The following is a 23,454-nucleotide window of genomic DNA, read 5'->3' as shown; positions in this document are numbered from 1 at the left end:
CTGGCATCTCTGGCCGCCCCTTATCTCGCTCTCCCGCTGATCAGCTGATTCAGCGCCGGCTATGCTCCTTCACGGCCTGGCCACGCCCCCTCCTCATCACAATGCTTCTTGCCAGTTTTAAGATGAATTAATACCTTTGGTTATGTTTTCTGAGAGTTTGGTTATGCCTGTGGTAGATCCTTTAGGTATGGAGCCAGAACAGTGACTCAAGTATTTGAATTATAGGCATGTGGCATTTAACTAAATTGAAGGTTTTTGTGGCATATTTTACACATTAGTATTTTTAAACAGCATATTCGTGGACTTTTGTAGAGGTGGAAGATGAAATTCTGAACTCCAAATACAAATCTCTCAAACTCAGATCGTAAACAAACTAGGCCATAGGTCAAGCTTTCATGTTCTACAGGGAAAACTAGAGGTTAGTGTTTTAACCAATCGCAGAGTGACCAGAATTAAAGGGACAGTACACCCACAAATTTTAAATCTCTCATCATTTACTCACCCTCATGCCATCCCAGATGTGTGTGACTTTCTTTCTTCTGCAGAACTTTTAGAAGAATATTTCAGCTCCATACAATGCAAGTGAATGGTGACCAGAACTTCGTAGCTCCACAAATCACATAAAGGCAGCACAGAAGTAATCCATAAAACTCAGGTGGTGTAATCCATGTCATCAGAAGTGATATGATAGGTGTGGGTGAGAAACAGATCAATATTTAAGTCCATTTTATCTCCACTTTAAAAGTCCCTTTCAGATGTAAAAGTGAAACTAAACAGGCACCACATGTGACTTTCAGATGTAAAGGTGAAAGTTAATGTGGAGATTTATAGTAAGAAAAGCTTACATATGAATCATATCACTTCTGAAGACATGGATTAAACCACTGGAGTCTTCTGGATTACTTTTATGCTGCCTTTATGTACTTTATGAAGCTATTATGAATTTGTGAGATTTGTATTTGGAGTTCATTCTTAATTTGAACATTTGAACCTGTAATTTTTAAATCCACCTCTGATAAAAAAAGAAAAATAAGATGCATTACAAAAATCTTAAACTTTGTTGAATATCACATGTTTGAAAAATTCAGATTCAAATACTTTATTCAGTGTTCTAGCTCCATATTTAGGCCACACTTTCATTAGATAGTGTTCTTGTGTTGTGTCCAGGCATTAGTTGTGTTGGATTGCCATATTTGACGTGTGTGTTCTGATGACGCAGGTGTTCCTGTCCCGGAGGCTCCGGTCGGCAGCGGAGTAAAACGTTATCCATGTGAGTTCTGCGGCCGAACGTTCACACTCAGCACAGAATGGGAGAGACACGTGTTTCGACATGGCATGTGAGTCTCCCCTCATCAGTGTCATTAAACTAACTTAAAAAACCCCAGAGGAACATGTTGTTGCTCAGAGGTTTCTCTTTTATAGCTCAGGGAGACTTAATGGAGTTCTCGAGTTTGTTGAAGTTTCGACTTTGAAGTGATCCTAAACGCAGAAGTGTCTCCAGTGTTTTCTCTAGTATTTTCTTAGCGTGTAATGTGATGTTTAAAGTATAATATTAGTAAAAATCATCAAAAAAGAGTGCCATGGGGGCCATGGGTAGGTCAGTGAATATTGACGCTGACTATCACCGCTGGAGTCGTGAGTTTGAATCCAGTGTGTGCCAAGTGAGTCCAGCCAGGTCTCCATAGCAACCAAATTGGCCCGGTTGCTAGGGAGGTTCTGGGTATCTCAGCGAGTATTGACGCTGACTATCACCGCTGGAGTCGTGAGTTTGAATCCAGTGTGTGCCAAGTGAGTCCAGCCAGGTCTCCATAGCAACCAAATTGGCCCGGTTGCTAGGGAGGTTCTGGGTATCTCAGCGAGTATTGACGCTGACTATCACCGCTGGAGTCGCGAGTTTGAATCCAGGGTGTGCCGAGTGACTCCAGCCAGGTCTCCATAGAAACCAAATTGGCCCGGTTGCTAGGGAGGTTCTGGGTATCTCAGCGAGTATTGACGCTGACTATCACTGCTGGAGTCATGAGTTTGAATTCAGGGCGTGCTGAGTGACTCCAGTCAGGTCTCCTTAGCAACCAAATTGGCCCGATTGCTAGGGAGGGTAGAGTCACATGGGGTAACCTCCTCGTGGTCACTATAATGTGGTTCTCGCTCTCGATGGGGCGCTATGTCTCCATGGTAACGTGCTCAACAAGTCACGTGATAAAATGTGCGGATTGACGGTCTCAGACGCGGAGGTTACTGAGATTCGTGAGTCACTACACCAACACGAGGATTTAGAGCACATTGGGAATTGGGGAGGTGCCGTGAGAATGGAGAAAGTTTGATGTCCCCTTCAGCGCCATCTTCCTTTTTCATCTGCTTCAAGGAAACAGTAAATTTAAGTAAAAAAAAAAACTAAAAAAAAAAGAGTAAAAATCCCCCTATTGGTGAAATTGTATTAAATTTGGTGTGCTTCCTCAGAATGACCTTACATCTGTGTGCACCAAGGTTTATTAAGTTTAGACTTTGTGTTCTCAAGATGCGGGACAAGCAATCTGTCATTCATTGGCTTTTATCTGTGAAACGATTTGACGAATCAGAATTATTTTTGCTAGATGGACAAAGTAAAAAATGTCCTTTGACACGGCATGTGAGTCTCTCCTCATCAGCATCAGAAAGGTAACTTAAACCCAGACGAACATGTTATTGCTCAGAAGCTGCTCTTTTAAAGCTTCGGGAGACTTAATGCAGTTAACTTGAGATCTCTTCTGAAACTCTAGAGGAGACGTATGTGAGATTACTGGAGTGTTTATCTCAGGACAAACATCTGAGCAGCTGGAGACTTCAAAATCTCCATTTAAACCCATCGCTGTCTTGAAGAGACAATTGAGATCTCATGAGTCGTTTTTCTTTCCTATGTTTTAGGACTGTTAACAGCAGCAAGAAAGACGCCAATCCGGTGACCTCATCGCCTCTGATTGGTCCCGTGGCTGTGATTGACAGAGGGCCGGACCTATCCAGTAACACTGTGGATGCTGCGAGGGCGGATCAGTCCGACCAATCCAAGAGTCCGATTGTGAGCGAGGAAGACAAAGAGACGCTGGAGACCAAAAACGACCCTTAGGAGCAAAACAAAATCTGTAGAGCAACGAGTTAATTTGCTTTAGATCACGTGACATGGTTAAGAATGTCGTACGTTTCGATTTTTGAAGAACAAATTTGGCTGCTGCATTAATATTTAGTCCAAAAGCTACATTTGTCCAAAGGAACCCTCTCGCTTTGGAATAACGTTCGATTTGACTGGTTGAACATTTGCATTTCGGGTTGTTTTACAACATGTTTGTTCAGTTGCTGAATCTTACACTGAATTTTAAGAAGTGTGTCTTTGGTCCCTGTGGACAGTTGTTGATATATTGGTAACCAATAGTGAATGAAACTGTGAGGTGATAAAATTCCCATTGAATCAGCGTTCCCTCCGGCCGCGACTTTATCTGAACGCCAGAGATCATAAAAACAGATTTGAAAATCATTCATGCACTTTTTGTCACACACATTTAAAATAACAAAATAAAGGAAGGATGTATTGTTCGAGAAAAATAAAAGTAATGTACGTTAAATGCAACGTATGATAAACGTAACATACAAATAACATAATGTCTTCCACCGTGTGAAATGGCACGCACTGATAGTCTGTAAGACGGTGCGGTTGCGGTTCATGTACATTAAAAGAGCTGTAAGCTCTTAAAAACAACAAACAACAAACAAAAAAAACGTGCAACTGGACTTGAAAGGTCCGGAACGTTCCCGGACGTGCTGGAGGGATCTTTTGATTCGGTCTGAACGTCACCTGACGGTTTCTGTTTTTACATTTTAGCCTTGTGTTAATCTTCCTGTAGCTGAATTCCTTGAGGAATAGTTGTCATCTTATTTATCTAGATATCAGAAGCTTCATTTGTTTTTAGATATATTTTAGAATATCAACACTTGCCCCATAAATTCTAGCAAATTTCTAACTTTTAAGATTTATTCGATTTTCGGACATTTCCGCCTCGTCTTGCACTTCCACCCCCCAACGCAACGCTTAATAACGGCCTCTATGCAGAAATAACGATTCTGTACACACAATGACTAAAGATACATCATCTGATTATTCTAGCTAGTTTCTTGCCTTCGGAACGTAAAGATTTCTCCTCCAATGAACGCCGTGACCGTTCTGTTGTTGATTGGCTGATCTTAAAAGTATTGAACAACAATAAAATAACTTGAGCTCTGCGCGTTAGCAGTTGTGGAAGACAACATTTTCAACACATCATTTTCAATATCACAAAAATCATATTTACAGAAATGGAAGTCTATGGTGCAAGATCATACAGCATGAGACTAGTGCGATTACACTTATTAAAAGATCACTTATTAAACTTAATCTGAAATGACTAAGAAGTTCAACTCTGACTTATTAAAATTAAACAATATTCAACTTCAATGTTGTGGCCATGTGTAACTTTTACATACCAGGACTGTTTACACTAGGGCTGAAACGATTAGTGTACTGTAGAGCGGAGGAGGGCGGGACCGGGCTGGAACGACGCACGCCCAGTCCCCAATCAGCCTGATGGGGCGTGCGAGGGATAAAGGCAGCTGGTGACGACAGTATGAGAGAGAGAGAATTACAGGGCAGCTGCCCGCCTGCCGGCTGATCATCCCCGGCTTCCTCAACCTGGGAGGAGACAGGAGGGGAAAAACATCAAAAAAACTAAATTGGCGAAGGCAAAGGCCAAGACGGAACAACAGAGAGAGAGAAACTCAGTCACCGGTTCTCTGATGCGCCGTTGCGTGGTCCTCGATCGCTCCTCCACACTCTCAGGTGGACGACAGCCGCTCCCGCTCCTCCCGGGCGGACCGGTGTCAGACCTCCGATCCCCAGTGGACAGAACACCCCTCCGCGTTCCCGGCGACCCGTGAGGACACTCCTCCTCCCCTGGCAGAGGCCCTACCTCTCCAGGCGGTCAGGGAGTCGCTTCCCTCCTCCCCTGGAGTTTCTGGGGGATGGCAGTGCACTCCTCCGCCCCTGGCAAAGGCTCCATCACGCCAGGCGGTCGGGTAGTCCAGTCCCCACTCGCCCCATGCACAGCGGCCATTCTCCGCGTCCGGGCGGTCTGGTGACTCCGTTCCCCGGTGCATGCCAGTGGCGCTCCTCTGGGAGGACGGCAGTGTCGTTAAGTGCACTCTAAACTTTCCAAAGCGCTTCAGCTGATGTAGATCGCAACATATGAGGAAATACAGAAGCACTGTCGTCGTGAAATAAAGCAGAGCCGGATCTGACATTCCACTTAAGCAAAACCGGCATGCCAGAGCATCTAAAACCCTGTCACTCATGTGCGTTTGCCCAAGATCTGCCTAGAAAAGTAGTTCCACCTCAGAAGGATGATTTAGACACTTTATAGCTTATATAACACTAATTTATTACAGAGGAAGTAATATAAGCATTTCAAATACCAGTTTAAAAAAGTGTGAGTGTCACAGCTACACTTGCCTCATAGACTTCCATTGTAAGTGCATTACTGTAAACTCCAGTAATAAATTGAAATGATGTGGTAATTCACAGCACGTCACAGGTGAAATGAGACCACGTCCACACTAATTGGGTTTTTGTTTGGAAAACGTTGACGTAAAGTAATGGAGAACGCACTTTCCAAAGTATGTGGTAATGGAAACGAGTGTGATAAAAGCATAAACGTTGCAGAATTGATGCATTTTCTAGCAAAAACGAATTAGTGTGGACGTAGCATGAGCTTAAAGGAATATTCCGGTAAGTTATTCCAAAATAAGTTAAGCTCAGTTGACAGCATTTGTGCATTAATGTTGATTACCACAAAAAATATTTTATTTTATTTAAATAAAATCACGTTTGCATGACAATGAAACCCTGAAATCCCCAATTGGGATAAAACTTAACACAGATCAAATTAGTAAGCAATCTTATCAGGCTAAAATCATGTAGCTACACTTTTAAACATGTGTATTTTGGCATTTATGGATTGGCCCATTCACTTCCATTGTAAATTTCGTTGAGTAACCATTTTCTTTTATGTATTTAATAAAGAAGCCACAAATGCTCTTGAGCAGGGGTGCCCAATACGCAAAGGCAATGCTGGTAGATCGCACAAAGTTTAAATGTACTTTCGTTAAATTTTAATACAAATAAATATAATGTTTTTCCTTCTTTTAGTTTCTGTCTGACTTGCACTTGACCAGTAAATATTGACCAGGCCATGTTTTGTTTATTCAGTTGCCATGACAACTAGGTTTGCGCATACGCGCAAACCTAGTTGTCATGGCAACTGAATAAACAAAACATGGCCTGGTCAATATTTACTGGTAAATGCCCTGACTATTGTAATCTATTGTGCTGTAGGTGTTTTGGGTTTAGTGTTAAAACTGAATGATATCAACATTGAACATTATTATATATTTGTTTATTAATTACAAGATGAATTCCATGTAGGGATACATGCAGTAGTCCCAACAAGCATTTTCTTATTTTAAATGAAACTGTGTTTTTTTTAGTTGGTAGACCTTATTGAGTTTTTTAGTAAAGTAGATCATCACACAAAAGTGTGGGCACCCCTGCTCTTGATTAAACTTCCCTTTCTGAACTCTGAACATTCCTTTAAACAAGGAGTTCTGACCGCAGGGAACGACAGAATGAGACTTTGAGGCTTCCGTAGTTTCGGTGTACTGTACGGCTGATTGTATGTGAGGTCGCTGCTTGAAACCCCAAAGCCTTATCCCGCGAGAATATTTGACGCTCAATTTCAAATGCTTCCAGCTTCTGTTGGATCGGTGAAGCTTTTATTTGTATCTGTAATTAAACACATTTACAGTGAGACATGAGTAAAGAACACAAAACTCTTCTAGGTACCAAACGTGTCGCTTTCAAAGTTCCGGCCGGTTGCGGAGATGATGACGATTGTCTTTCCCGAGCAATGATTGGACATTGCTGAGGGGGCACCCAGCTGCCTTCTGGGTAATGCGCATGCCGTTTCACAGCCATGTATAAAAGTCCAAACGTCTCATCAGTGCGTGTTTGAAACTGTGCCGTTTCACGGAAGGGTCTGTTCATTTTACGTGTTGTTCTGCTATTTAAATGAATAAAGAAGAAAAGAAAGAAAGAAAAATACAAAATAACATTTCTTTTGTAGCTCTCCACTGTTCAAAGCTGTTGTAAATTGTCTGGTTAAGAAAAATTATGAAAATAATCTCCTTTTTTTGTACCTTTAAACCTCTCCATTTCCTTCATAAGGAGTAGCCCAACCTTTCTAAACGAAACCCCGTGTAGAAAAGCATCAGAAATAAGCTTTCACGAGTAACACACTGGATCTGTGAATATACGCTTTAGTTTTCTCGGTTGTTTCCCTTTAATTCTCTCTCGTCCTGTTGAAGGTGCATCATAGTTTAGCTCCGCCTCCACTCTGCCTTTCTTCTGTGAAACTCCTGCTGTTGGGTTGTGATGTCGACTAGACTGGATGTTTACAGTTTTATTCCTTTGATTTCTCTATATTCTGTAAATATTGTAATTCATTGTCTTTTTTTAACTTGGTAATAAAGTTATCAGATAATGTAAACAGATTCCATCCTTTTCATTTAGTGGTCAATAACATGAAAATCATTTCAAAATGCATGCATAAAGTGACTTGATTATACCTCCTAGGATGAAACCGTTTTTTATTTTTGTATTAAAACCGACATTTTGGTATTGTTTTTGTGTTTTGAGTCTGATGCAGGAAATGATATCGGTGTTATGGAAAACATCTGGTTTGGTACCTGTACCTAAAAAAGCCACTCCAACTCACCTCGACGACTTCAGACCAGTTGCCCTAACATGTCACATGTCATGAAGGTACTTGTAAGACTGTGTGGCAGGGCGGGTCGTGATTCTGCACACCTGGCCCCTAATCAGGCTAATCATGTCTCAGAGAGGGGCGACTGGAGATGGCAGTGGGACAGAGAGAGAGAGAGTTACAGACAGCTGTCCGACACCTTTGTGTGTGTTTGTCTTTTTGGTTCAGTTTCGTATTAAAATATTATTTATATTATCAAGCCGGTTCTCGCATCCTCCTTTCCCTTTAACCCCCTACAATGGTGCCGAAACCCGGGAAGGAGGAGGGATGCGCCGTCCTCGCCACTACCATCCACCCATATGGGGCCATCTGCCGGCAAGGCCGCTACCTTACCAGCTGCTAACCACGGTGGGGTCATGATGACCACCGACCGTGAGCAGGGAGGGGCTCCCGGCCGACTGCCTGGAGCGGGAGAACCTCTGCAAGGGGCGGGGGAGACCTCTTCTGTTTCCCGAGAACGCAGCAGGGCATTCCGTTCCATCCACCAGGGGCCGGAAGACCGACTCCAATACGCCCGGGGAGGCACAGCTGTCATCCATTGGAGGTTGGAGGAGTGGCCGAGGACCAAGCTACGGCATATCGGAAAACCTGCGAGTACATATTTTTTTCTCTCTCTCTCTCTCTCTCATCTCTCTCTCCCACTGCCGCTCCACGTTGGACTTTCCCTCTCATTTTTAAAACGTTTTGTTAATTTGTCACGATCGCGGTTGCGGCGTGTAGGTGCCACATTTTATTTTGTTTCCCTCCCCTTGTCCCCCCTCTCATCCAGGTAGACGGGGATGACCTTCCCGGCAGATGGGGCGGAAGGCACGCCCTCCCCAGGGAAAGGGGGGGGGGTATACGTCTTACCGGGGGCTCCCTGACCTGAGAGAGCGAGGGAGGAATGTGCCAGGGTTGAGGGCCGGGTCGTGATGCTACACACCCGGCCCCTAATCAGGCTAATCAAGCCTCAGAGAGGGATAAAGGCCGACTGGAGACTGCAGTGGGACAGAGAGAGACATTTGACAGCTGTCCGACACCTGTGTGTGTATTTGTCTTTTTGGTTAACTTTGTAGTTAAAATATTATTTATATTGTCAAGCTGGTTCTCGCCTCCTCCTTTCCCTTTAACCCACTACAGACTGGTTCTGGACCACCTTGGCTCTAGACACTCTTTAGTTTGTTTATCAGCCTTATGTGTGTGTCTCATCTACCTGCTGCAGCGTGCTCACTCCTACTGGGATGGTAGTGGTGGCACTAGCAGAGGCATGCCTTTTTAATACCATCCAACCATTTCTATTGAGTGAGAAGCTGCTCGGGATGGGTGTCAGTGCCTCTGCTGTCTCCTGGATTGCTGACTATCTGTTGGACAGACCCCAGTTTGTGTGGTTTGAGCTCCTTGTCTGATGTGGTGGTTAGGAACACAAGAGCACCACAAGGGACCTCAGATTTCCAGTTTAACTCGTATTATAGAATTATGTCACCTGCAGAAGTTCTCTGATTACTCTGCGGTGGTGGGGTGTATTAGAGGTGGACAGGAGTCGGAGTACAGGGAACTGGTTGATAACTTTGTGGAGTGGTGCTGTAGGAGATGTTGGCTGATTTTAGGAGGACAAGAATGGCGACCAAGCCCATAGACGTTATGGGTGAGGGGGTTGGAATAGTTGAGCACTTCAGCTACTTGAGTGTTCACTTGAACAACAGACTGGACTGGAGGACCAACGCTGATGCTGTGTACAAGCTCAGATCTTTCAATGTATGCACCAAGATGCTGGAGATCTTCTACCAGTCTGTGGATGCGAGTGCCATCTATCGGGCTGTGGTTTGCTTGGGGTGCAGCATCAGTGCCAGAGATGCCAGCAGGATTAATATACTCAATCGCAAGGCCGGAATTACATATTATTGGTCAAAACCTGGAGACATTTGAGTCAGTGAGGAGCAGAAGGTCATTGAACAAACTGCTCACAATACATCTCAGCCTCTCCTTGACACACTACAAAGACAGCGGAGCTCATTTTCAAACGTTTTAGGAAATCATTCTTACCTTGTGTGTGCCATCTACACATACTGTTTTAATCATCCATGTATTGAATTTATGGATGCTTTTATCCAAAGCGACTTACAGTGCACTTATTACAGGGACAATCCCCCCGGAGCAACCTGGAGTTAAGTGTCTTACTCAAGGACACAATGGTGGTGACTGTGGGGATCAAACCAGCGACCTTCTGAGTACCAATGTATTATACAGAGCACTTATTACAGGGACAATCCCCCCGGAGCAACCTGGAGTTAAGTGTCTTACTCAAGGACACAATGGTGGTGACTGTGGGGATCAAACCAGCGACCTTCTGATTACCAATGTATTATACAGAGCACTTATTACAGGGACAATCCCCCCGGAGCAACCTGGAGTTAAGTGTCTTACTCAAGGACACAATGGTGGTGGCTGTGGGGATCAAACCAGCAACCTTCTGATTACCAGTGATGTGCTTTAGACCACTACGCCACCACCATTCCACTACACTGTTACTATAGTAACACCATGGTTCTTTTTTTTGCATGCAAAACCATTTAGGGGCTATATAAGGGGATCTGTACTCATCCCTGGTTAGTTACATTTTATCATTGGCATTTAGCATAGTTTAGCATAGCAGCAATTCAGACCATAATGTTTGGGTCATGATCCACCAGAACTACTGATATCGGACATCCTTATTTTCCATTGACCCTTGAGTTATTTCGTCCTCTGGGTGCAACCAGACTTGACACCTTCCACATTCGACATTCATCTTTGATAGATCTTGGCCTTCTGGGATCCTTGAGGAATCTTGAACCCTCTGTATCTTATGCGTCTCATGACAGTAAACGCATGAGCTCTCGGGTAATCGAGCTCAAGGGAGAACCATGGTCCAAGAATAAACGCTTGTGTTCAAGGACAAAGCTGAAAATTGAGTCGAGACACCAAAGAGTTTGAACCTACTGAAAGTGACATCTCAATAAAAACCGAATATCCAGAGACGACGAGCGCTACACAGATGAAGCTTTATTCAGACTTCATTTGCAGGATTTCAGAGACAGTATTTGTGGCTCTTGATGCACGAGTGTCTTGATGTGGTTTTGATTGAATGTTGCTTCAGAGATTCTCTTCAGGGTCACAGAGGACAAAGACAGCCGCAGCAGACACGTACATCAGTATGAGAAGGTGAAATGGATGACAAGCGCTCGGATGATGAAATCCATATTCACTTCTCTTCTGCTGCATTTCAGAAGTACAACTACCGAATGAGAAAGAGATTTGGCATTCAGAGCATCAATGGAGCTGCTGAGAGGTTCAACTGGTGAACATAGCACACGATGTGTGACGCATACAGGATATTTCAGTATTCCTGAGCGACGTTTCTGCATTTCTCTATAAACAATTCAGGTTCATCTGACAATAAAAATTAAAAAGGACTTATAATGACTAATCACACTTAATGTGTTGTTTTCTTGAGCCACTTTTAGTTGTGCCAATCAACTTCCGGTGTGGACGCATTTGATGTATATTTCACATATCTTGATGTTTGCCTTGTGCCCATCTGAGCATTTCATAAAAGTGACGAACAGAAGATTACAAGAATCCAGAAGTGATTTTATATGTGCTTGATTTCACAGCTATAACATCATCTTTTCAAGAAGACACAAGGGATCACAGAACTTCACAGAAATGTTTGAGCAGAACGGAGACCCTCGAGACCCCTCGGAGAAGAAATCCGTCTTTACACAACTAAAGAAACATGTGATGAGAGATGCCAGACTGTTTTAATGTGATTCATGAGTGACCTAAATGAACAAACACCTTAAACACTTCAGCGGTGACATCACTAATAGTCTGCGCCACTCACTGCAAAAACATGTTAACTATTTTAAAGCTCATGCGTGTAACGTTTTTGGTGTTAGTTTTCTCCCATCCCGGCATAATCAACAGGAACAACAATAAGTAAACCGTAAACACTGTGTCTCTGTGGCACTGTAAAAATTCCTCTTTTTGCTTTGAAGTTAAAGTGTAAATCTAATTTATTTGTTAGATATAACAAATACCTGTTGTCTATTCAATTATATTTATATTTTAATACCTAAATACAATATTATTTATATTTATAAATGTATAATATATCATAATCAGGGGCGTTGCTAGACATAAAGGTCTATCGCTTTATTTTTCTTTCTTAAATGTGTGCAAGAAGTGTGCAACACAATGCACTATACAAACTTCCCCTGCTTAACCACTATTCCTACACTGCAACAAGTACTGGGAAAGGGAAACATGTAGAGATATTAATATTTATGAAAATATTTAAGTATCTTCAACATACTGTACATGAACATTCTCAACATGTTTTATGGCATAAAATGCAAACACTATATATACAAATAACAAACCGGAGAAAACATCTGTCAAGTAAGTCTATGGAAAACGGATTTAGATAAACCGGTCTCAGAATGAGCAGAGAGTTGGTCGCTAGGCAGAGTTGACAGCTAAACTGTTTTGGTTGCTAGCTTGTGAAACTAGCTGAGCTATCTCTAACTATATAATGCAGAAGTGTCGTTTCTATACATTAATAACTAGCTAGCTAACATAATTGGTGGAAGTTTAAACTGACGTTTGAAACTCATTAAATGTACTTAAAACAACAACTCAAAACAAGCCAAACTATAGTTATTTATAGTCGCTAGTTAATTAGCACCGCAGTCATAGTTCCCGCCAACTGTTTCTGTAGTGTCCGAAACTAGCGCTAGCGAATTTAATTATTAATTTCATATCCAAAAGATTAATTCAATGTTATCATAATCAAAGACAGTACTACAGAACACAACAATGTGTTTATTTTATCAGCAATTCCTGAGACAGAAGTTTTAAAAAGCCGTGAATTTAAGTTTAATCTAATTACGGTTAATGTTCAAACCTTGTCTGCTCGTGTAACTGTCATCAGTAATAAATCATATCCCCATACGTAATAAAAGTATATGTAATAAATAGTATATTTATATATCCCTGTGTAAATAACAATATACAGGAACTGTATCTAGGCTGGAAAAATATAATTCTTTTCGTTTTAATATCTTGTATATTTCGTGTATGTGACACGTGACGCCGTACACTGAAAACTGTTTTGTGTGCTGAAGAGACGCTTAAAAGAAAGTTTTTTTTATCTCTTGTAAATATAAACGAGTGTAAATGCAACATCATCATATATGTGGAAATGATTGATGACTATCACACAAAACATGAGCACATTGATGTCATTAAATGAGTCCTACCTAAGTTTAATTGTGCAACACTCAAATATTGAGTAGTGCGTAAATTGTGAATTAGTGCCCATTTACGCCACAACTACGCTAAGTTGTAACGTACCTATAACTGGAGCAACCGGCCCCTGGTGTGTGAGTGAGTGTGTGTAAATTAATTGCCTTAAATTAATTGCGTTTTCTAATTTAATTGCGTTAAATTAGAAAACATATGTTTTAACATAAGATGTTAAATTACTATTTTAAAATCACTATTGTTTTATATTTGTTCTACAGTATTTAACGTAATTTCATCAGAAGTAACTGTAATTAAATTACTGAAAATTTTAGAATAATCCCTTTCTTTAATTTTTTCAATAAAAATGTATTTAATTACAGTAATTAATTCCTTAGTAATGCATTACACCCAACACTGTACACCAGTACATATTGCCAGAGAGCAAATAGTAATTGAAACTATGTTAAATCAACATCCCGCTGTCAACGATAAAGTCATTGAACCAACGTCGAACTCTGATGTTGATTCTTCATCATGTTGCACCCTCTATTATCATTGAAACAACGTCTAAATCATACCTAGAGATCAACAGAATTTCAATGGTATTTCATTTACAATGGATATTGAAACAATGTTGAAATCCCAGCATATCAACAAAACTTCAATATTGTTTTAGTATACCACAGGTTTAATCTGAAGGTCTGTAATTTTAATATAATATTAAAAACATTATTATTAGGCTATAATCCGGCTTTATCAACAGCCAGGATGGGCTAGCAAAATATAGAAAAACTATACCTTTAGGCTATAACCTAGACTAGCACAAATGACACCCCATGCATTCAAATTAAACAATAATTTTTATTGTGTTATTTAATCTTTTTCTTTCAACATGCAAACTGCTGCATCTGTCTTCCAGCTCCTCCCGCTCAGTCTGGGGCGTAGCGCAGCGAAGTGCGAAGTCATAGGCGTTTGCCGTTGTCAGACGTTGAGTCAAGGCATCTAGAATACAAGTAGAAGTATGCTACTGTGATTTAATCAATGATTTGTTCATTCAAGCTGTCGTCAAGGATTGGGAGCAGAACATGGCACGAACACAGTAGGAAAGTCAAATACATACACACACACACACACACACACACACACTACACACACAGGGGTGGACGCAGCCACCCACACACGAAGGGTCACACACGGGGTAGAATTAAAAGGGTAATCATATGGAGCCAAATCAATCTCATTAATAATTCACGCACAAAAAATGATTCACACATGCGTAGACAATTTCACAATTATTAATATTTAAAACTCCAGCGGTAGGAAATGAAGCCTTTACATCAGTAATCCAGCATGGCGAATGAAGAACGGGAAGCACAGGTAAGTGAAGTAAAATGTTTTTGGACAATAATGTATTGTGACTGAAAACATAATGAGGACAGTATTGATACTTTTATTGAATAAATAAAATAGGCAATTAACTAATACTGAGAAAAAAATCTGAATATGTATGTGTGACTCTATAAAAACAACAACAACAATAATAATAATAATAATAATAATAATGATAATAGCAGCACAAAAAAATTACTTCCCGTTCTTCGTTCGCCATACTGGATTACTGATGTAAAGGCTTCATTTCCTTCCTAATTAATCCATATTGCGCAAAAGGTGCGCATAATCAGTGGCTTATGATATGATTGGTTAAGCTCGCATCTGATTGGCTAAAGAGTACAACAGACCCACGTGGGAAGAGATCTCTACCAGGAAAGTCTCAAAAACACACACACACACACACACACACAAATCCGAGGTGATTCACACGTGAATGACGATTTGTACATTCAGATTCATGGATACACTCGTACATTTTAAACATTCGAAACTTTTTGCGACTAGTTGTATATCTATGAAGTATGTTTTGCGTTTGTAAAATGTATTTTACGTATGCATACTTTTATTTTGCGCATGTGAATAGCTTTTTGTGAATATATTGTTTTTTCACGCACGTGAATTTTTTTTTTTGTGTACGTGAATTAGGTTTCATGCATGTGAAATTGTCTACGCATGTGTGAATCGTTTTTTGTGCGTGAATTATTAATGAGATTGATTTGGCTCCATAGAATAGGAGCAAGCTTCACTCATTCCCATTTTCGTTTCAAGGTTCAACGCACATCGGTGTTCAGTCAAACTAGGCTACTTGTCAAATATAGACAAAATGGAAAAAATAATAAGCTAAATTAATAATAAATTTCATGTTACATAGTCCAATTGGTAGTAAATTGAATAGGATGGGACAGAAGTGTGAAGCTTGAGTTTATTTACTCAATTGAGGGCATACTGTTTTACTGAAAGCACTGCATTCATACTTAAGCAGAATGACTTACCAAACATGCATTTGCAGAGAGCCATTTCTTTAAAGGACCGCTTCTGTTTGCCCACATCCTTATTTTTCTTGCCTGTCCAGTTTAGGCCTGAGGCCAGCTCATTGGTCATGCTGTATGCCAGCATGCGCCGGACCCTGATCTCCAGGGTGGTCCCCCCAATAATGGTGAAGCGGGCCACCTATCAAAATAAAAAAGTAACTATTTTCAGTTTAAAATCTAAACAATTTTAAAAAAGCTCTTTTTCAAAGATAATGTAATGTTGCTCTATGTAGGTTTGTCAATTGTCAAGTCTGAATTTAACTGAGATTGATAAAGATGTGCTAAAATATCAGACATTGTTGACTGGGACATTTTAAAGTAATATTTGTTTCTATCCTCGTCTGGGATGAGCTTAAACACAGATAGTTTAACAGATTTGTTAAACAGTTTAACAAAATTGGGCAGATCAGTGAAGGTCAATCAGAAGAATGATGTGACCACTATTTAATCATTAAATAATTACCATTGCCTTCCTAGTCTCCTGGGACTGGAGTATCACCTCTGCGTTCTCCAGCTCCTCCATGCTGTGCAGAGGCAGTTTCAGTGGCTCTTCAGTCAAGCCCACCACCCCAGCACTTTGGCCACACCTACAGGACTGGCGGAACTCTCGGAAGTCCTGCCGCAGGTCCTTCACCTCCTTCGTCAACTCTGTGACAGCGGTGAGCAGATTCTGCAAGGTTACATCTATTGACAGGAATAACATAGTTTTGGGTTGAGTGCAAAACTTTGCATTCCTTTATTTTGTAATGTAAAAAAGCGTAAAATAAAGAAATAAAGAGTTTGGTTCCAAAACGCTATATCTCCATTTTTAAAAACATTAAAAAGTCATGTTATTTAATTCTGTAGTTCAGGTAATGTCAATCAAATTGCTTTTTTGTAGTTTTGATTGAGTAAAGATAAATAACAATACCCAATTGCAGTTCTACTGAAATTACTTAGAAACAAAATATAAAATTATTTATGAAAATTAATGAAAATGGTGGGTATAGCATTTTGAAACCAAACTCTTCAAATGGTCAACCCAATTTCAAATATACATGAGGGATGTTAAATGCTATAGGTAGGGGATTCAACCCAGCACCAATCACAATATTTAGTTAGTTTTTAACTGTTCCATAGAGAATGCAAACCACTGTAATATTTAGGTGTTTTAATGCACAAGGCTACTCCGTTCATATATAAATGGAATCCTATAATAATCCCAAGGCACAACAGTTTTGCACTTGCCTTTTAAAAGCTGCTTGGCAGAGTCTCTTGAGTCTGTGACAAATATGGAAGAAACATTTTTTTATCTATAAGACTGGCTAGGTATTTGGAATAACATTAAACTCTCTCTTCTAAAACATACCTTCTGGAGAGAAATTGGGTGCACACCGGGGAGTACCGGCAGAAGCCACTGGCAACTGAAACTCTTCAGCATAGAAGGTAATGGGTTGGCTGTTGGGGTAGGGCAGCGGAGACTGGCAGCTGGCTGGGGCGGGCAGGGTTTGGTAGCTGGTTGGGTTAAAAGTGGTCTGGAAATTTACTGGGGCTAGAGGTTGGAGTTGGGAGGATGGAGAGGGAGAATGCAGAGGGCTGGAGGCTGTTGGTCTGTATGACAGGGGGGGGTAAAAGATGTTACAGGTTATTATGCTGAATTGGCTTCTCTGCTTACTTTTACAAACCACACTGTGGCCTATGTTACACCACACCCTTAGACAGCCCTTTAGGGGCAAACAAAAACCCGCCATTGACCCAAACTCCTAATAAATAACACCTTTAAAAATCACCCAACCAGTGGGATTTATTAAGATCAATGAAGAAAAATATAATGTCCGCAACATTGATTTAGACTCCATGTTTAATGAATGCAACATTTTGACCCTGCTGGGTCTTCAGGGAAAATCTTCATTATATTTTTCTTCACTGGAGTTAGTTTGTCCTGCACCTGCCAGAAGATGGGATGTGCACACTATAACTTTTTCATTTATTAAGATCAAGACACTAAACTAATACGTGACACAAAGTCCAAATCAAGATCAGACAAAATCACAGGCTGAGAAGCAGCAAGACAGCCATCAGTCTCCACACCAAAGGCCTCTTGTCAGGAACAGGATACTGGAGCCTTTAAAGGAGTAGTTCACTTTAAAAAAAAACTTTTGCTGATAATTTACTCACCCCCATGTCATCCAAGATGTCCATGTCTTTCTTTCTTCAGTCAAAAAGAAATTAAGGTTTTTGATGAAAACATTCTAGGATTTTTCTCCATATAATGGACTTCAATGGGGTCCAAACGGTTCAAGGTCCAAATGACCGTTTCAGTGCAGCTTCAAAGGGCGATCGGTCATTTCAAAAATAAATACAAAAGTTTAAGTTTTATAAGCACAAATGCGCATCACAGAACGCATCACAGAACAGAGCAAGGCGAGCATTTGTGCTTATAAAACTTCAACTTTTTTATTTATTTTTGAAATGACTGATGGTTTCGCTAGATAAGACCCTTATTCATCGTCTGGTGTCGTTTAAAGCCCTTTGAAGCTGCACTGAAACGGTCATTTGACCTTGAACCGCTTGGTGCCCAGTAAAGTGCATTATATGGAGAAAAATCCTAGAATGTTTTCATCAAAAACCTTAATTTCTTTTCAACTGAAGAAAGAAAGACATGGACATCTTGGATGACATGGGGGTGAGTAAATTATCAGCAAAAGTTTTTTTTAAAAGTGAACTACTCCTTTAACTCCCAATCAATCAGCTGGTCATGTGCTGCTAATCAAGGTCCTCAGATGCAGTGCACCTGAGCAGAGGTAGAGAATGGGAGGAGAATGAACAAACACAGGGAACACTACCGTAACACCTACTATACTGTACCTGGGAACAACATTTTTGGAGCTTGGGGATATTTACTCCGAGGTTGATCTTCATCAGTCATCTGAATTCTTGTAGATTAGGTTTGGTCTAGAAGTGAACATGGCCAAACTATAAATACACTGCATTATTTACATTTGTTCATCTGTAGTTACTGAAATATTAAAAATGTCAACTATTCCGATGTTACAGTAAACATATATTTCTGAGGATGGCCATGTGCACATACAATTCAGCAACTTCGCACTGTGAATTTGGAAATTATTACTTCTTTCTCCTTTTCTGAGGCTGTTGGCTCTCCTCCTCTGACTGGATATCAGTGGTGTCGCATTGCTGCTTCAAATACCTCTCCAGGCACCTCTCTGCTTCCTCAAAGGTATCTGCAGACACAGAGTTGTTATGAAATACTGATACAAAGGGCTATGATAAAATGTCAACCGATTTAACAATACCCACCTCGGCTTATGAGGACCCTGACAGGCTCATAAGTCTGCCAATTTTCTTTAGGTTCCTCCCTCCTCCTGATGGCAGCACGAACCTTGCCAGACTCTTTTAGAGGGTATGGAGGCCAGAAAACCTTCTCCCCCTGAAGCCATATGTGTGGCACAACTTCTGTTCCACCACTGTGGAACTTTACAAGGCACCACTGCTTCATACTATTTTTATGGTAAAGATAATGTTTGGTTATTAACACATGAACTGATGTTTATGAACTGAACTGATTTTTCTGAACTGATTTGTACAAAAATGATTTACTTTGTATGTATGAGGGGAATGGCTATGAACTCTTTTTTATCGGGGAAAAGTATATATTTGTTTTTTATTATTTGGAGCTTTACAACACCAACACCGCTGCTTAAGTCCCACACTTTGTAACAGCCAATGATGGCTGATTCGAATGGGTATTGGACATATGATTCCTTCTTTGTGAATTTCCGGAAGATCACATATGTTTCCTCAGCTACTTTGATTATGTTGTCAACAAGAGCGATGTCCTCAACTATCTGAATGCAATTATCCCCAAACCTACATGATAAGGTGAAATCTTTAGTTACAACCTTTCTATACTGATCCCCATGTCCCAAATGAGGCACCAATGGACCATCATGATGGAGGTGCATGAATTTATGGCCTTTGTTGATTTGGGGTGTCTGAGGGTCTCTTTCAGAAAGCCTTTTAACTATTTGCTGTAAAGGCAAATGAGGTTTGCACAGTAAATGTTTCAGTTGGGCCAAATAGTTCTCATAAGCAAAGGCAGCAATGTTATCTAAGGGACCATAAAGATGATATTCCGCTGCCAGGTGTGTCAGCTGGTGGACATTGTAAGTTATTTCAGTTCTGCCATATAGCTGCCCAAAGTGACTCACAAATGAAATTAGCAATTTGTGAGCACAGTCCACCATTTTCTCTGATGTCCCAGGAGACAAAAGGAGATGCATAGCAACAGAAAACAACATAAAGTTGTTAAACATCTCCAAAGGAATCGTATCTCTCAGCACTACAGGGCCAGCGTATAGCATAAAATACCGGAGCTCTGTTGCTTTCCACCTATCAATTTCTGCGAGTTCCCTGGGTTTGCGACTGAACTCAGTTGGAGTGTAAGGTGTCAATGCCTTCAACTTCACAGAAATCTCCCCAATTGTTTTACTGCCCAACCTAGTTGCAAGACATTTGCCCCGCATCCATATATACAGCATTTTTCTGGTTACCCCAAGACAACATAAATGCATGTAGTCCAATGGGAACATTGTCACCATTTTCACTACACTAACTAGGGAGATGGCGTTCGACTCAAGTGGTGGTCCTCATCGATCATGGAGGCTGAAGTCTGCGTCGGCTCTTAATTCAACATTGACATCAGGAAATGTCATTTTGCCCTGCCATTCACCCACTTGAATGCATTTATCGCAACCTGAGTAACCATTGTGACCCTTGGTGTTTTTAATAAAGGCTCGTGCAGGGGCATCGCAAATGAACGAGCACACTTTTGCCATTAGCTGCTGCCCATTATAAATTAAACCCTTCTCCAGAATGGCCTTAAGGTCCTCAATAAATGGGCCCAAGAATTCCGAGGCACTTTTAGGCTTGCTAAGGCCACAGAACAGGCCAACAAGGAAGGGAGATCTGGTGTAATCAACATCTACCATTGCAAGAATTGGCCAGAACTGAAGTCTACTGCTTCTGAATAGTGGTAACCCATCTATATTGAACTGCAACTTAAGTGTGTTCAAGATGGCAGGGAGAGTCAAAGATTTAAGCCTCGACATTAAGCCATTGGTTAGGCCAAAGTGATAGTATTCCCCACCCTCCATCTTCTTGGTTATTATTTGACCTTGCGTCCTCAGAACTGTCCCAGCATCTTTAGGCAATTCTGGATGAAACACACGCAAAATGCTCAAAAGTGCAGTTAATGCCACCAGAGAGACTGAAAATGTAGAGGCCCAAAATCTCAGACCAGTCATCAAAAACTCTGTAGTTGGAGTTTCAGTATCATCTGAATCAATATGAGTTGTGTCTATTGACTCATGGGTCTCACTGAATTCTGAACTTGGCTCATAGTTCCCTATAACTGGAAGCTCCTCTATAACTGGTAGCTCCTCTACAACTGCGTGACTAGAGGTTGAAACAATTGGATCCACTACTTCCCTTGGGCACTCTACATGTTCCGATGCAGTGTCAGTCTTGCCTTGCATATTTGTATTATTAAAGGTCTCCTCAAATTTCTGTAGTATCTCTGACTCTGTGACCTTAAGCATTGACCTACATTTGCGCCTCTTTGACCAGCGTGATGCCATTGCGAGTGCATGTAGTGTGCAGAATCAGAAACAGATATTTTAAGATTCTCAGATGAGGCTTATTATACTAAAGACTTGCTTACTTGAAAAACGATGTGGATTAATGATCTGAAAAAAAAAGGACAAAAATTAAATCACAGTGTCAGTAAACAGCAATTTAATTCAGAATCATCCACTGCCCTGATTATGTCCCCACAAAGCAGATGATAACAAAAATTTAGTTTAAACTGGGCTTGCAAAGGTTTTTCTAAAGACTGAACAATTTTTATTCATGAATAATGGACTCCCTTCATTTAAGTACAAGATACCTATATCAAATCACATCACGTAATTTTCTGTCACATGTGCTATAATGTCTGAATGGAACATATATCCGTGACTGGTCGAGTGGCAGCTCCACCTGCCATGCAAAGATTTTACCCCCTCTCTCATCTTGCCATCTCATAGTTAGGTAAATCATTTTATATTTCTGGGTAGAAACACATTTTTGTTGAGGCTGTATAAGACGGACTACATTCAAAGCACTTTTCAAAACTGCCCAATATGTTCATGGATGTATTTGAATTAAAGGGAGGCAAAAAAGGATTAGCTTGCAGTGACATCTTTCATAAGGACAATTTATGAGGCCAAGTGACTCTAAAAAAAATCATGTTTATTATTTTATTAAATCAGAACTAATTGTTAACTCAACAAATTAAATATAAATTACTGGATACTTATAACTAATTAAATATTAAATGTATTATTGATTGATAGACCAAATATTTTTCTGGTTGACTAAATGGCACATTAATTTCTGCTTAAATACTGGGTGCATGGAGGAATATGCATAAATCTCACCGCAAAAACAGGCTAATAATAAGACTACCGTAATTCCTCAAATAAAAGCCGGGGCCTTTATTTACCTGAACTGCAAATGGTAGCAGGCTTTTATTTGAAGCAGGCTTTTATTAGAGGCAGGCCTTTATTTCTAATTCGCGATCCCCGCCTGCCCGCCGGCCATGTTTCCATGGTGACGCGTCATGCTTGGCACGTGTTCACCACAGCCAAAATAGCCCTGTATGACAGATGTAGCGCTGACATATGATTTATAGAGTTTGTTTTGTCGTTTAAAACCCTTTATAAATTATCTTCTCTGTAACGTGAGATGGGCACCGCAGTTCAGAGATTCCTGTCTGTCGGATTTATTACAGCACGTGAATTCTTCAGTTTCTCCCGAAATACATGAAAGTGGCCGGTGAACCGGTAAACTTTATAGTTACTTACACTGTGTATCTGATATGAATAAAACACGTCGGCAAATATATTTGAATGTATTGTTATTGCTGCTTCCATAGACACCATTGTGTATTTTACAAACTATAAATGTATTGTTTTTCTATAAATCATATGTATTTAAATGTCTGAAACCTAAAATAAACATTATGTGGTTATAAGCACTGAATAGTTGTGATATATGACAAGCGCTGAGCGCGTCCGTCTTTGAGTGTACACTAATTTTCCCCCGGCTTTAATTTATAATAACAGTGCGCGCGTTGCGCGCGCTCGCTTCACCGCGCTCAGAAAAGGTGCAGAAGATCATAAAAAATCGTGATATCGCATAAGCACTAGTATAAAACGACTGTTATCATTTCTGAAAACAAACACAATGGAGTTACAAAACTGTATCGCACATCGCAGCCCTGATAATCATATTTTGGATTTGTAGGTTATTACGAGATGGTCTAATCTGCATTTCCATTTAACGTTACAACTCGAGACAGTTCTGCATTGAATAAAGTAAAGGTAAACCATGTATTTTGTGTAATTCTGGCCCGCCGCGGTCACTGATGCTAGCTAGCGCTAGATAGAGCACTATGCATATGCTAGCGTTGGTTCCGCGCGGTGTTCTCCGGCGGTCAGAAGAAATAGCGGTGCTGTGTTAATAGATTTCACGACACTAGCAATGGGTACAGACATGTATTTTGAGCTAGCTGTCACAAAAATAGACTGGACCAATGAGGTTTTGCTAACTTTATAAGCTAGAAGAGATCAAGTACTTTTGGCAGATTTTGACACACTGGTAAAACAAAAATCTATTTCAGTGACTGCAGCACTGCGTCGGTTACTACATTAACCATCATGTTAACGATCAACCTAGCAGTATTTGATTTGGTACAATGCATTCATATCGAACATTAAGCAAGCTTACCTGTACGCTTGTGCCAAGGTCCAGAAATGAGCTGTGTCCGGTGCAGTACGTTGGTTTTG

At 40.7% G+C, this 23,454-nt stretch overlaps 4 protein-coding genes across 6 annotated transcripts in view; 1 reads left to right on the top strand and 3 right to left on the bottom strand.

The window, feature by feature from the left end:
• LOC127629155 (zinc finger protein 462-like) overlaps nt 1-7,595 on the top strand; it is a 34,137-nt gene extending 26,542 nt beyond the window's left edge. For both annotated transcript variants that reach the window (XM_052106258.1, XM_052106257.1), the window contains exons 11-12: nt 1,220-1,337; nt 2,902-7,595. In XM_052106258.1, the coding sequence (XP_051962218.1) occupies nt 1,220-1,337; nt 2,902-3,100 (317 nt within the window). In that variant the 3' untranslated portion in view covers nt 3,101-7,595. The remainder of the gene's footprint in view (nt 1-1,219; nt 1,338-2,901) is intronic.
• Nucleotides 7,596-13,989: 6,394 nt separating this feature from the next.
• LOC127628593 (uncharacterized) lies at nt 13,990-18,466 on the bottom strand. Its single transcript, XM_052105364.1, has 6 exons — nt 18,413-18,466; nt 17,428-17,492; nt 16,914-17,155; nt 16,029-16,249; nt 15,527-15,704; nt 13,990-14,144 (listed from the first exon to the last, which is right to left on the bottom strand). The coding sequence occupies exons 1-6, from the start codon at nt 18,464-18,466 to the stop codon at nt 13,990-13,992; spliced, it is 915 nt and encodes a 304-aa protein (XP_051961324.1).
• LOC127629170 (uncharacterized) lies at nt 16,805-20,118 on the bottom strand. Of its 2 annotated transcripts, XR_007968747.1 has the most exons (5): nt 18,866-20,118; nt 18,678-18,789; nt 18,413-18,499; nt 16,914-17,155; nt 16,805-16,825 (listed from the first exon to the last, which is right to left on the bottom strand). XR_007968747.1 is itself a non-coding variant. In XM_052106278.1 (3 exons), the coding sequence occupies exons 1-3, from the start codon at nt 19,062-19,064 to the stop codon at nt 18,466-18,468; spliced, it is 345 nt and encodes a 114-aa protein (XP_051962238.1). In that variant the 5' UTR covers nt 19,065-20,118; the 3' UTR covers nt 18,277-18,465. The 2 variants fall into 2 exon arrangements, 1 of the variants encoding a protein (XP_051962238.1); XM_052106278.1 differs by lacking the exons at nt 16,805-16,825; nt 16,914-17,155 and having other exon boundaries at nt 18,277-18,499.
• Nucleotides 20,119-20,214: 96 nt separating this feature from the next.
• On the bottom strand, nt 20,215-23,454 carry LOC127628592 (uncharacterized). The gene is made up of 2 exons (XM_052105363.1): nt 23,396-23,454; nt 20,215-21,312 (listed from the first exon to the last, which is right to left on the bottom strand). Exon 2 carries the CDS (start codon nt 21,202-21,204, stop codon nt 20,215-20,217), a length of 990 nt encoding a protein of 329 aa, XP_051961323.1. The 5' UTR covers nt 21,205-21,312; nt 23,396-23,454.

Source organism: Xyrauchen texanus, chromosome 35 (assembly GCF_025860055.1).
Source record: "Xyrauchen texanus isolate HMW12.3.18 chromosome 35, RBS_HiC_50CHRs, whole genome shotgun sequence".
Lineage (NCBI taxonomy): Eukaryota > Metazoa > Chordata > Actinopteri > Cypriniformes > Catostomidae > Xyrauchen > Xyrauchen texanus.
Note: the sequence above shows the minus strand (reverse complement) of the source record. Positions and strands in the feature narration are given on the sequence as shown.

Coding starts and splice junctions, on each gene's coding strand:
- LOC127628593 (XM_052105364.1), bottom strand. CDS start 18,466: ATGAAGATCAACCTCGGAGTAAATATCCCCAAGCTCCAAAAATGTTGT. Junction 16,250..16,913: donor ACCCAATTTCTCTCCAGAAG/GTATGTTTTAGA, acceptor TCCTGTCAATAG/ATGTAACCTTGCAGAATCTG. Junction 15,705..16,028: donor AGGAGACTAGGAAGGCAATG/GTAATTATTTAA, acceptor TTATTTTGATAG/GTGGCCCGCTTCACCATTAT.
- LOC127629170 (XM_052106278.1), bottom strand. CDS start 19,064: ATGAAGCAGTGGTGCCTTGTAAAGTTCCACAGTGGTGGAACAGAAGTT. Junction 18,790..18,865: donor CAGGGTCCTCATAAGCCGAG/GTGGGTATTGTT, acceptor CTGTGTCTGCAG/ATACCTTTGAGGAAGCAGAG. Junction 18,500..18,677: donor CCTCAGAAAAGGAGAAAGAA/GTAATAATTTCC, acceptor GTTCACTTCTAG/ACCAAACCTAATCTACAAGA.
- LOC127628592 (XM_052105363.1), bottom strand. CDS start 21,204: ATGGCATCACGCTGGTCAAAGAGGCGCAAATGTAGGTCAATGCTTAAG.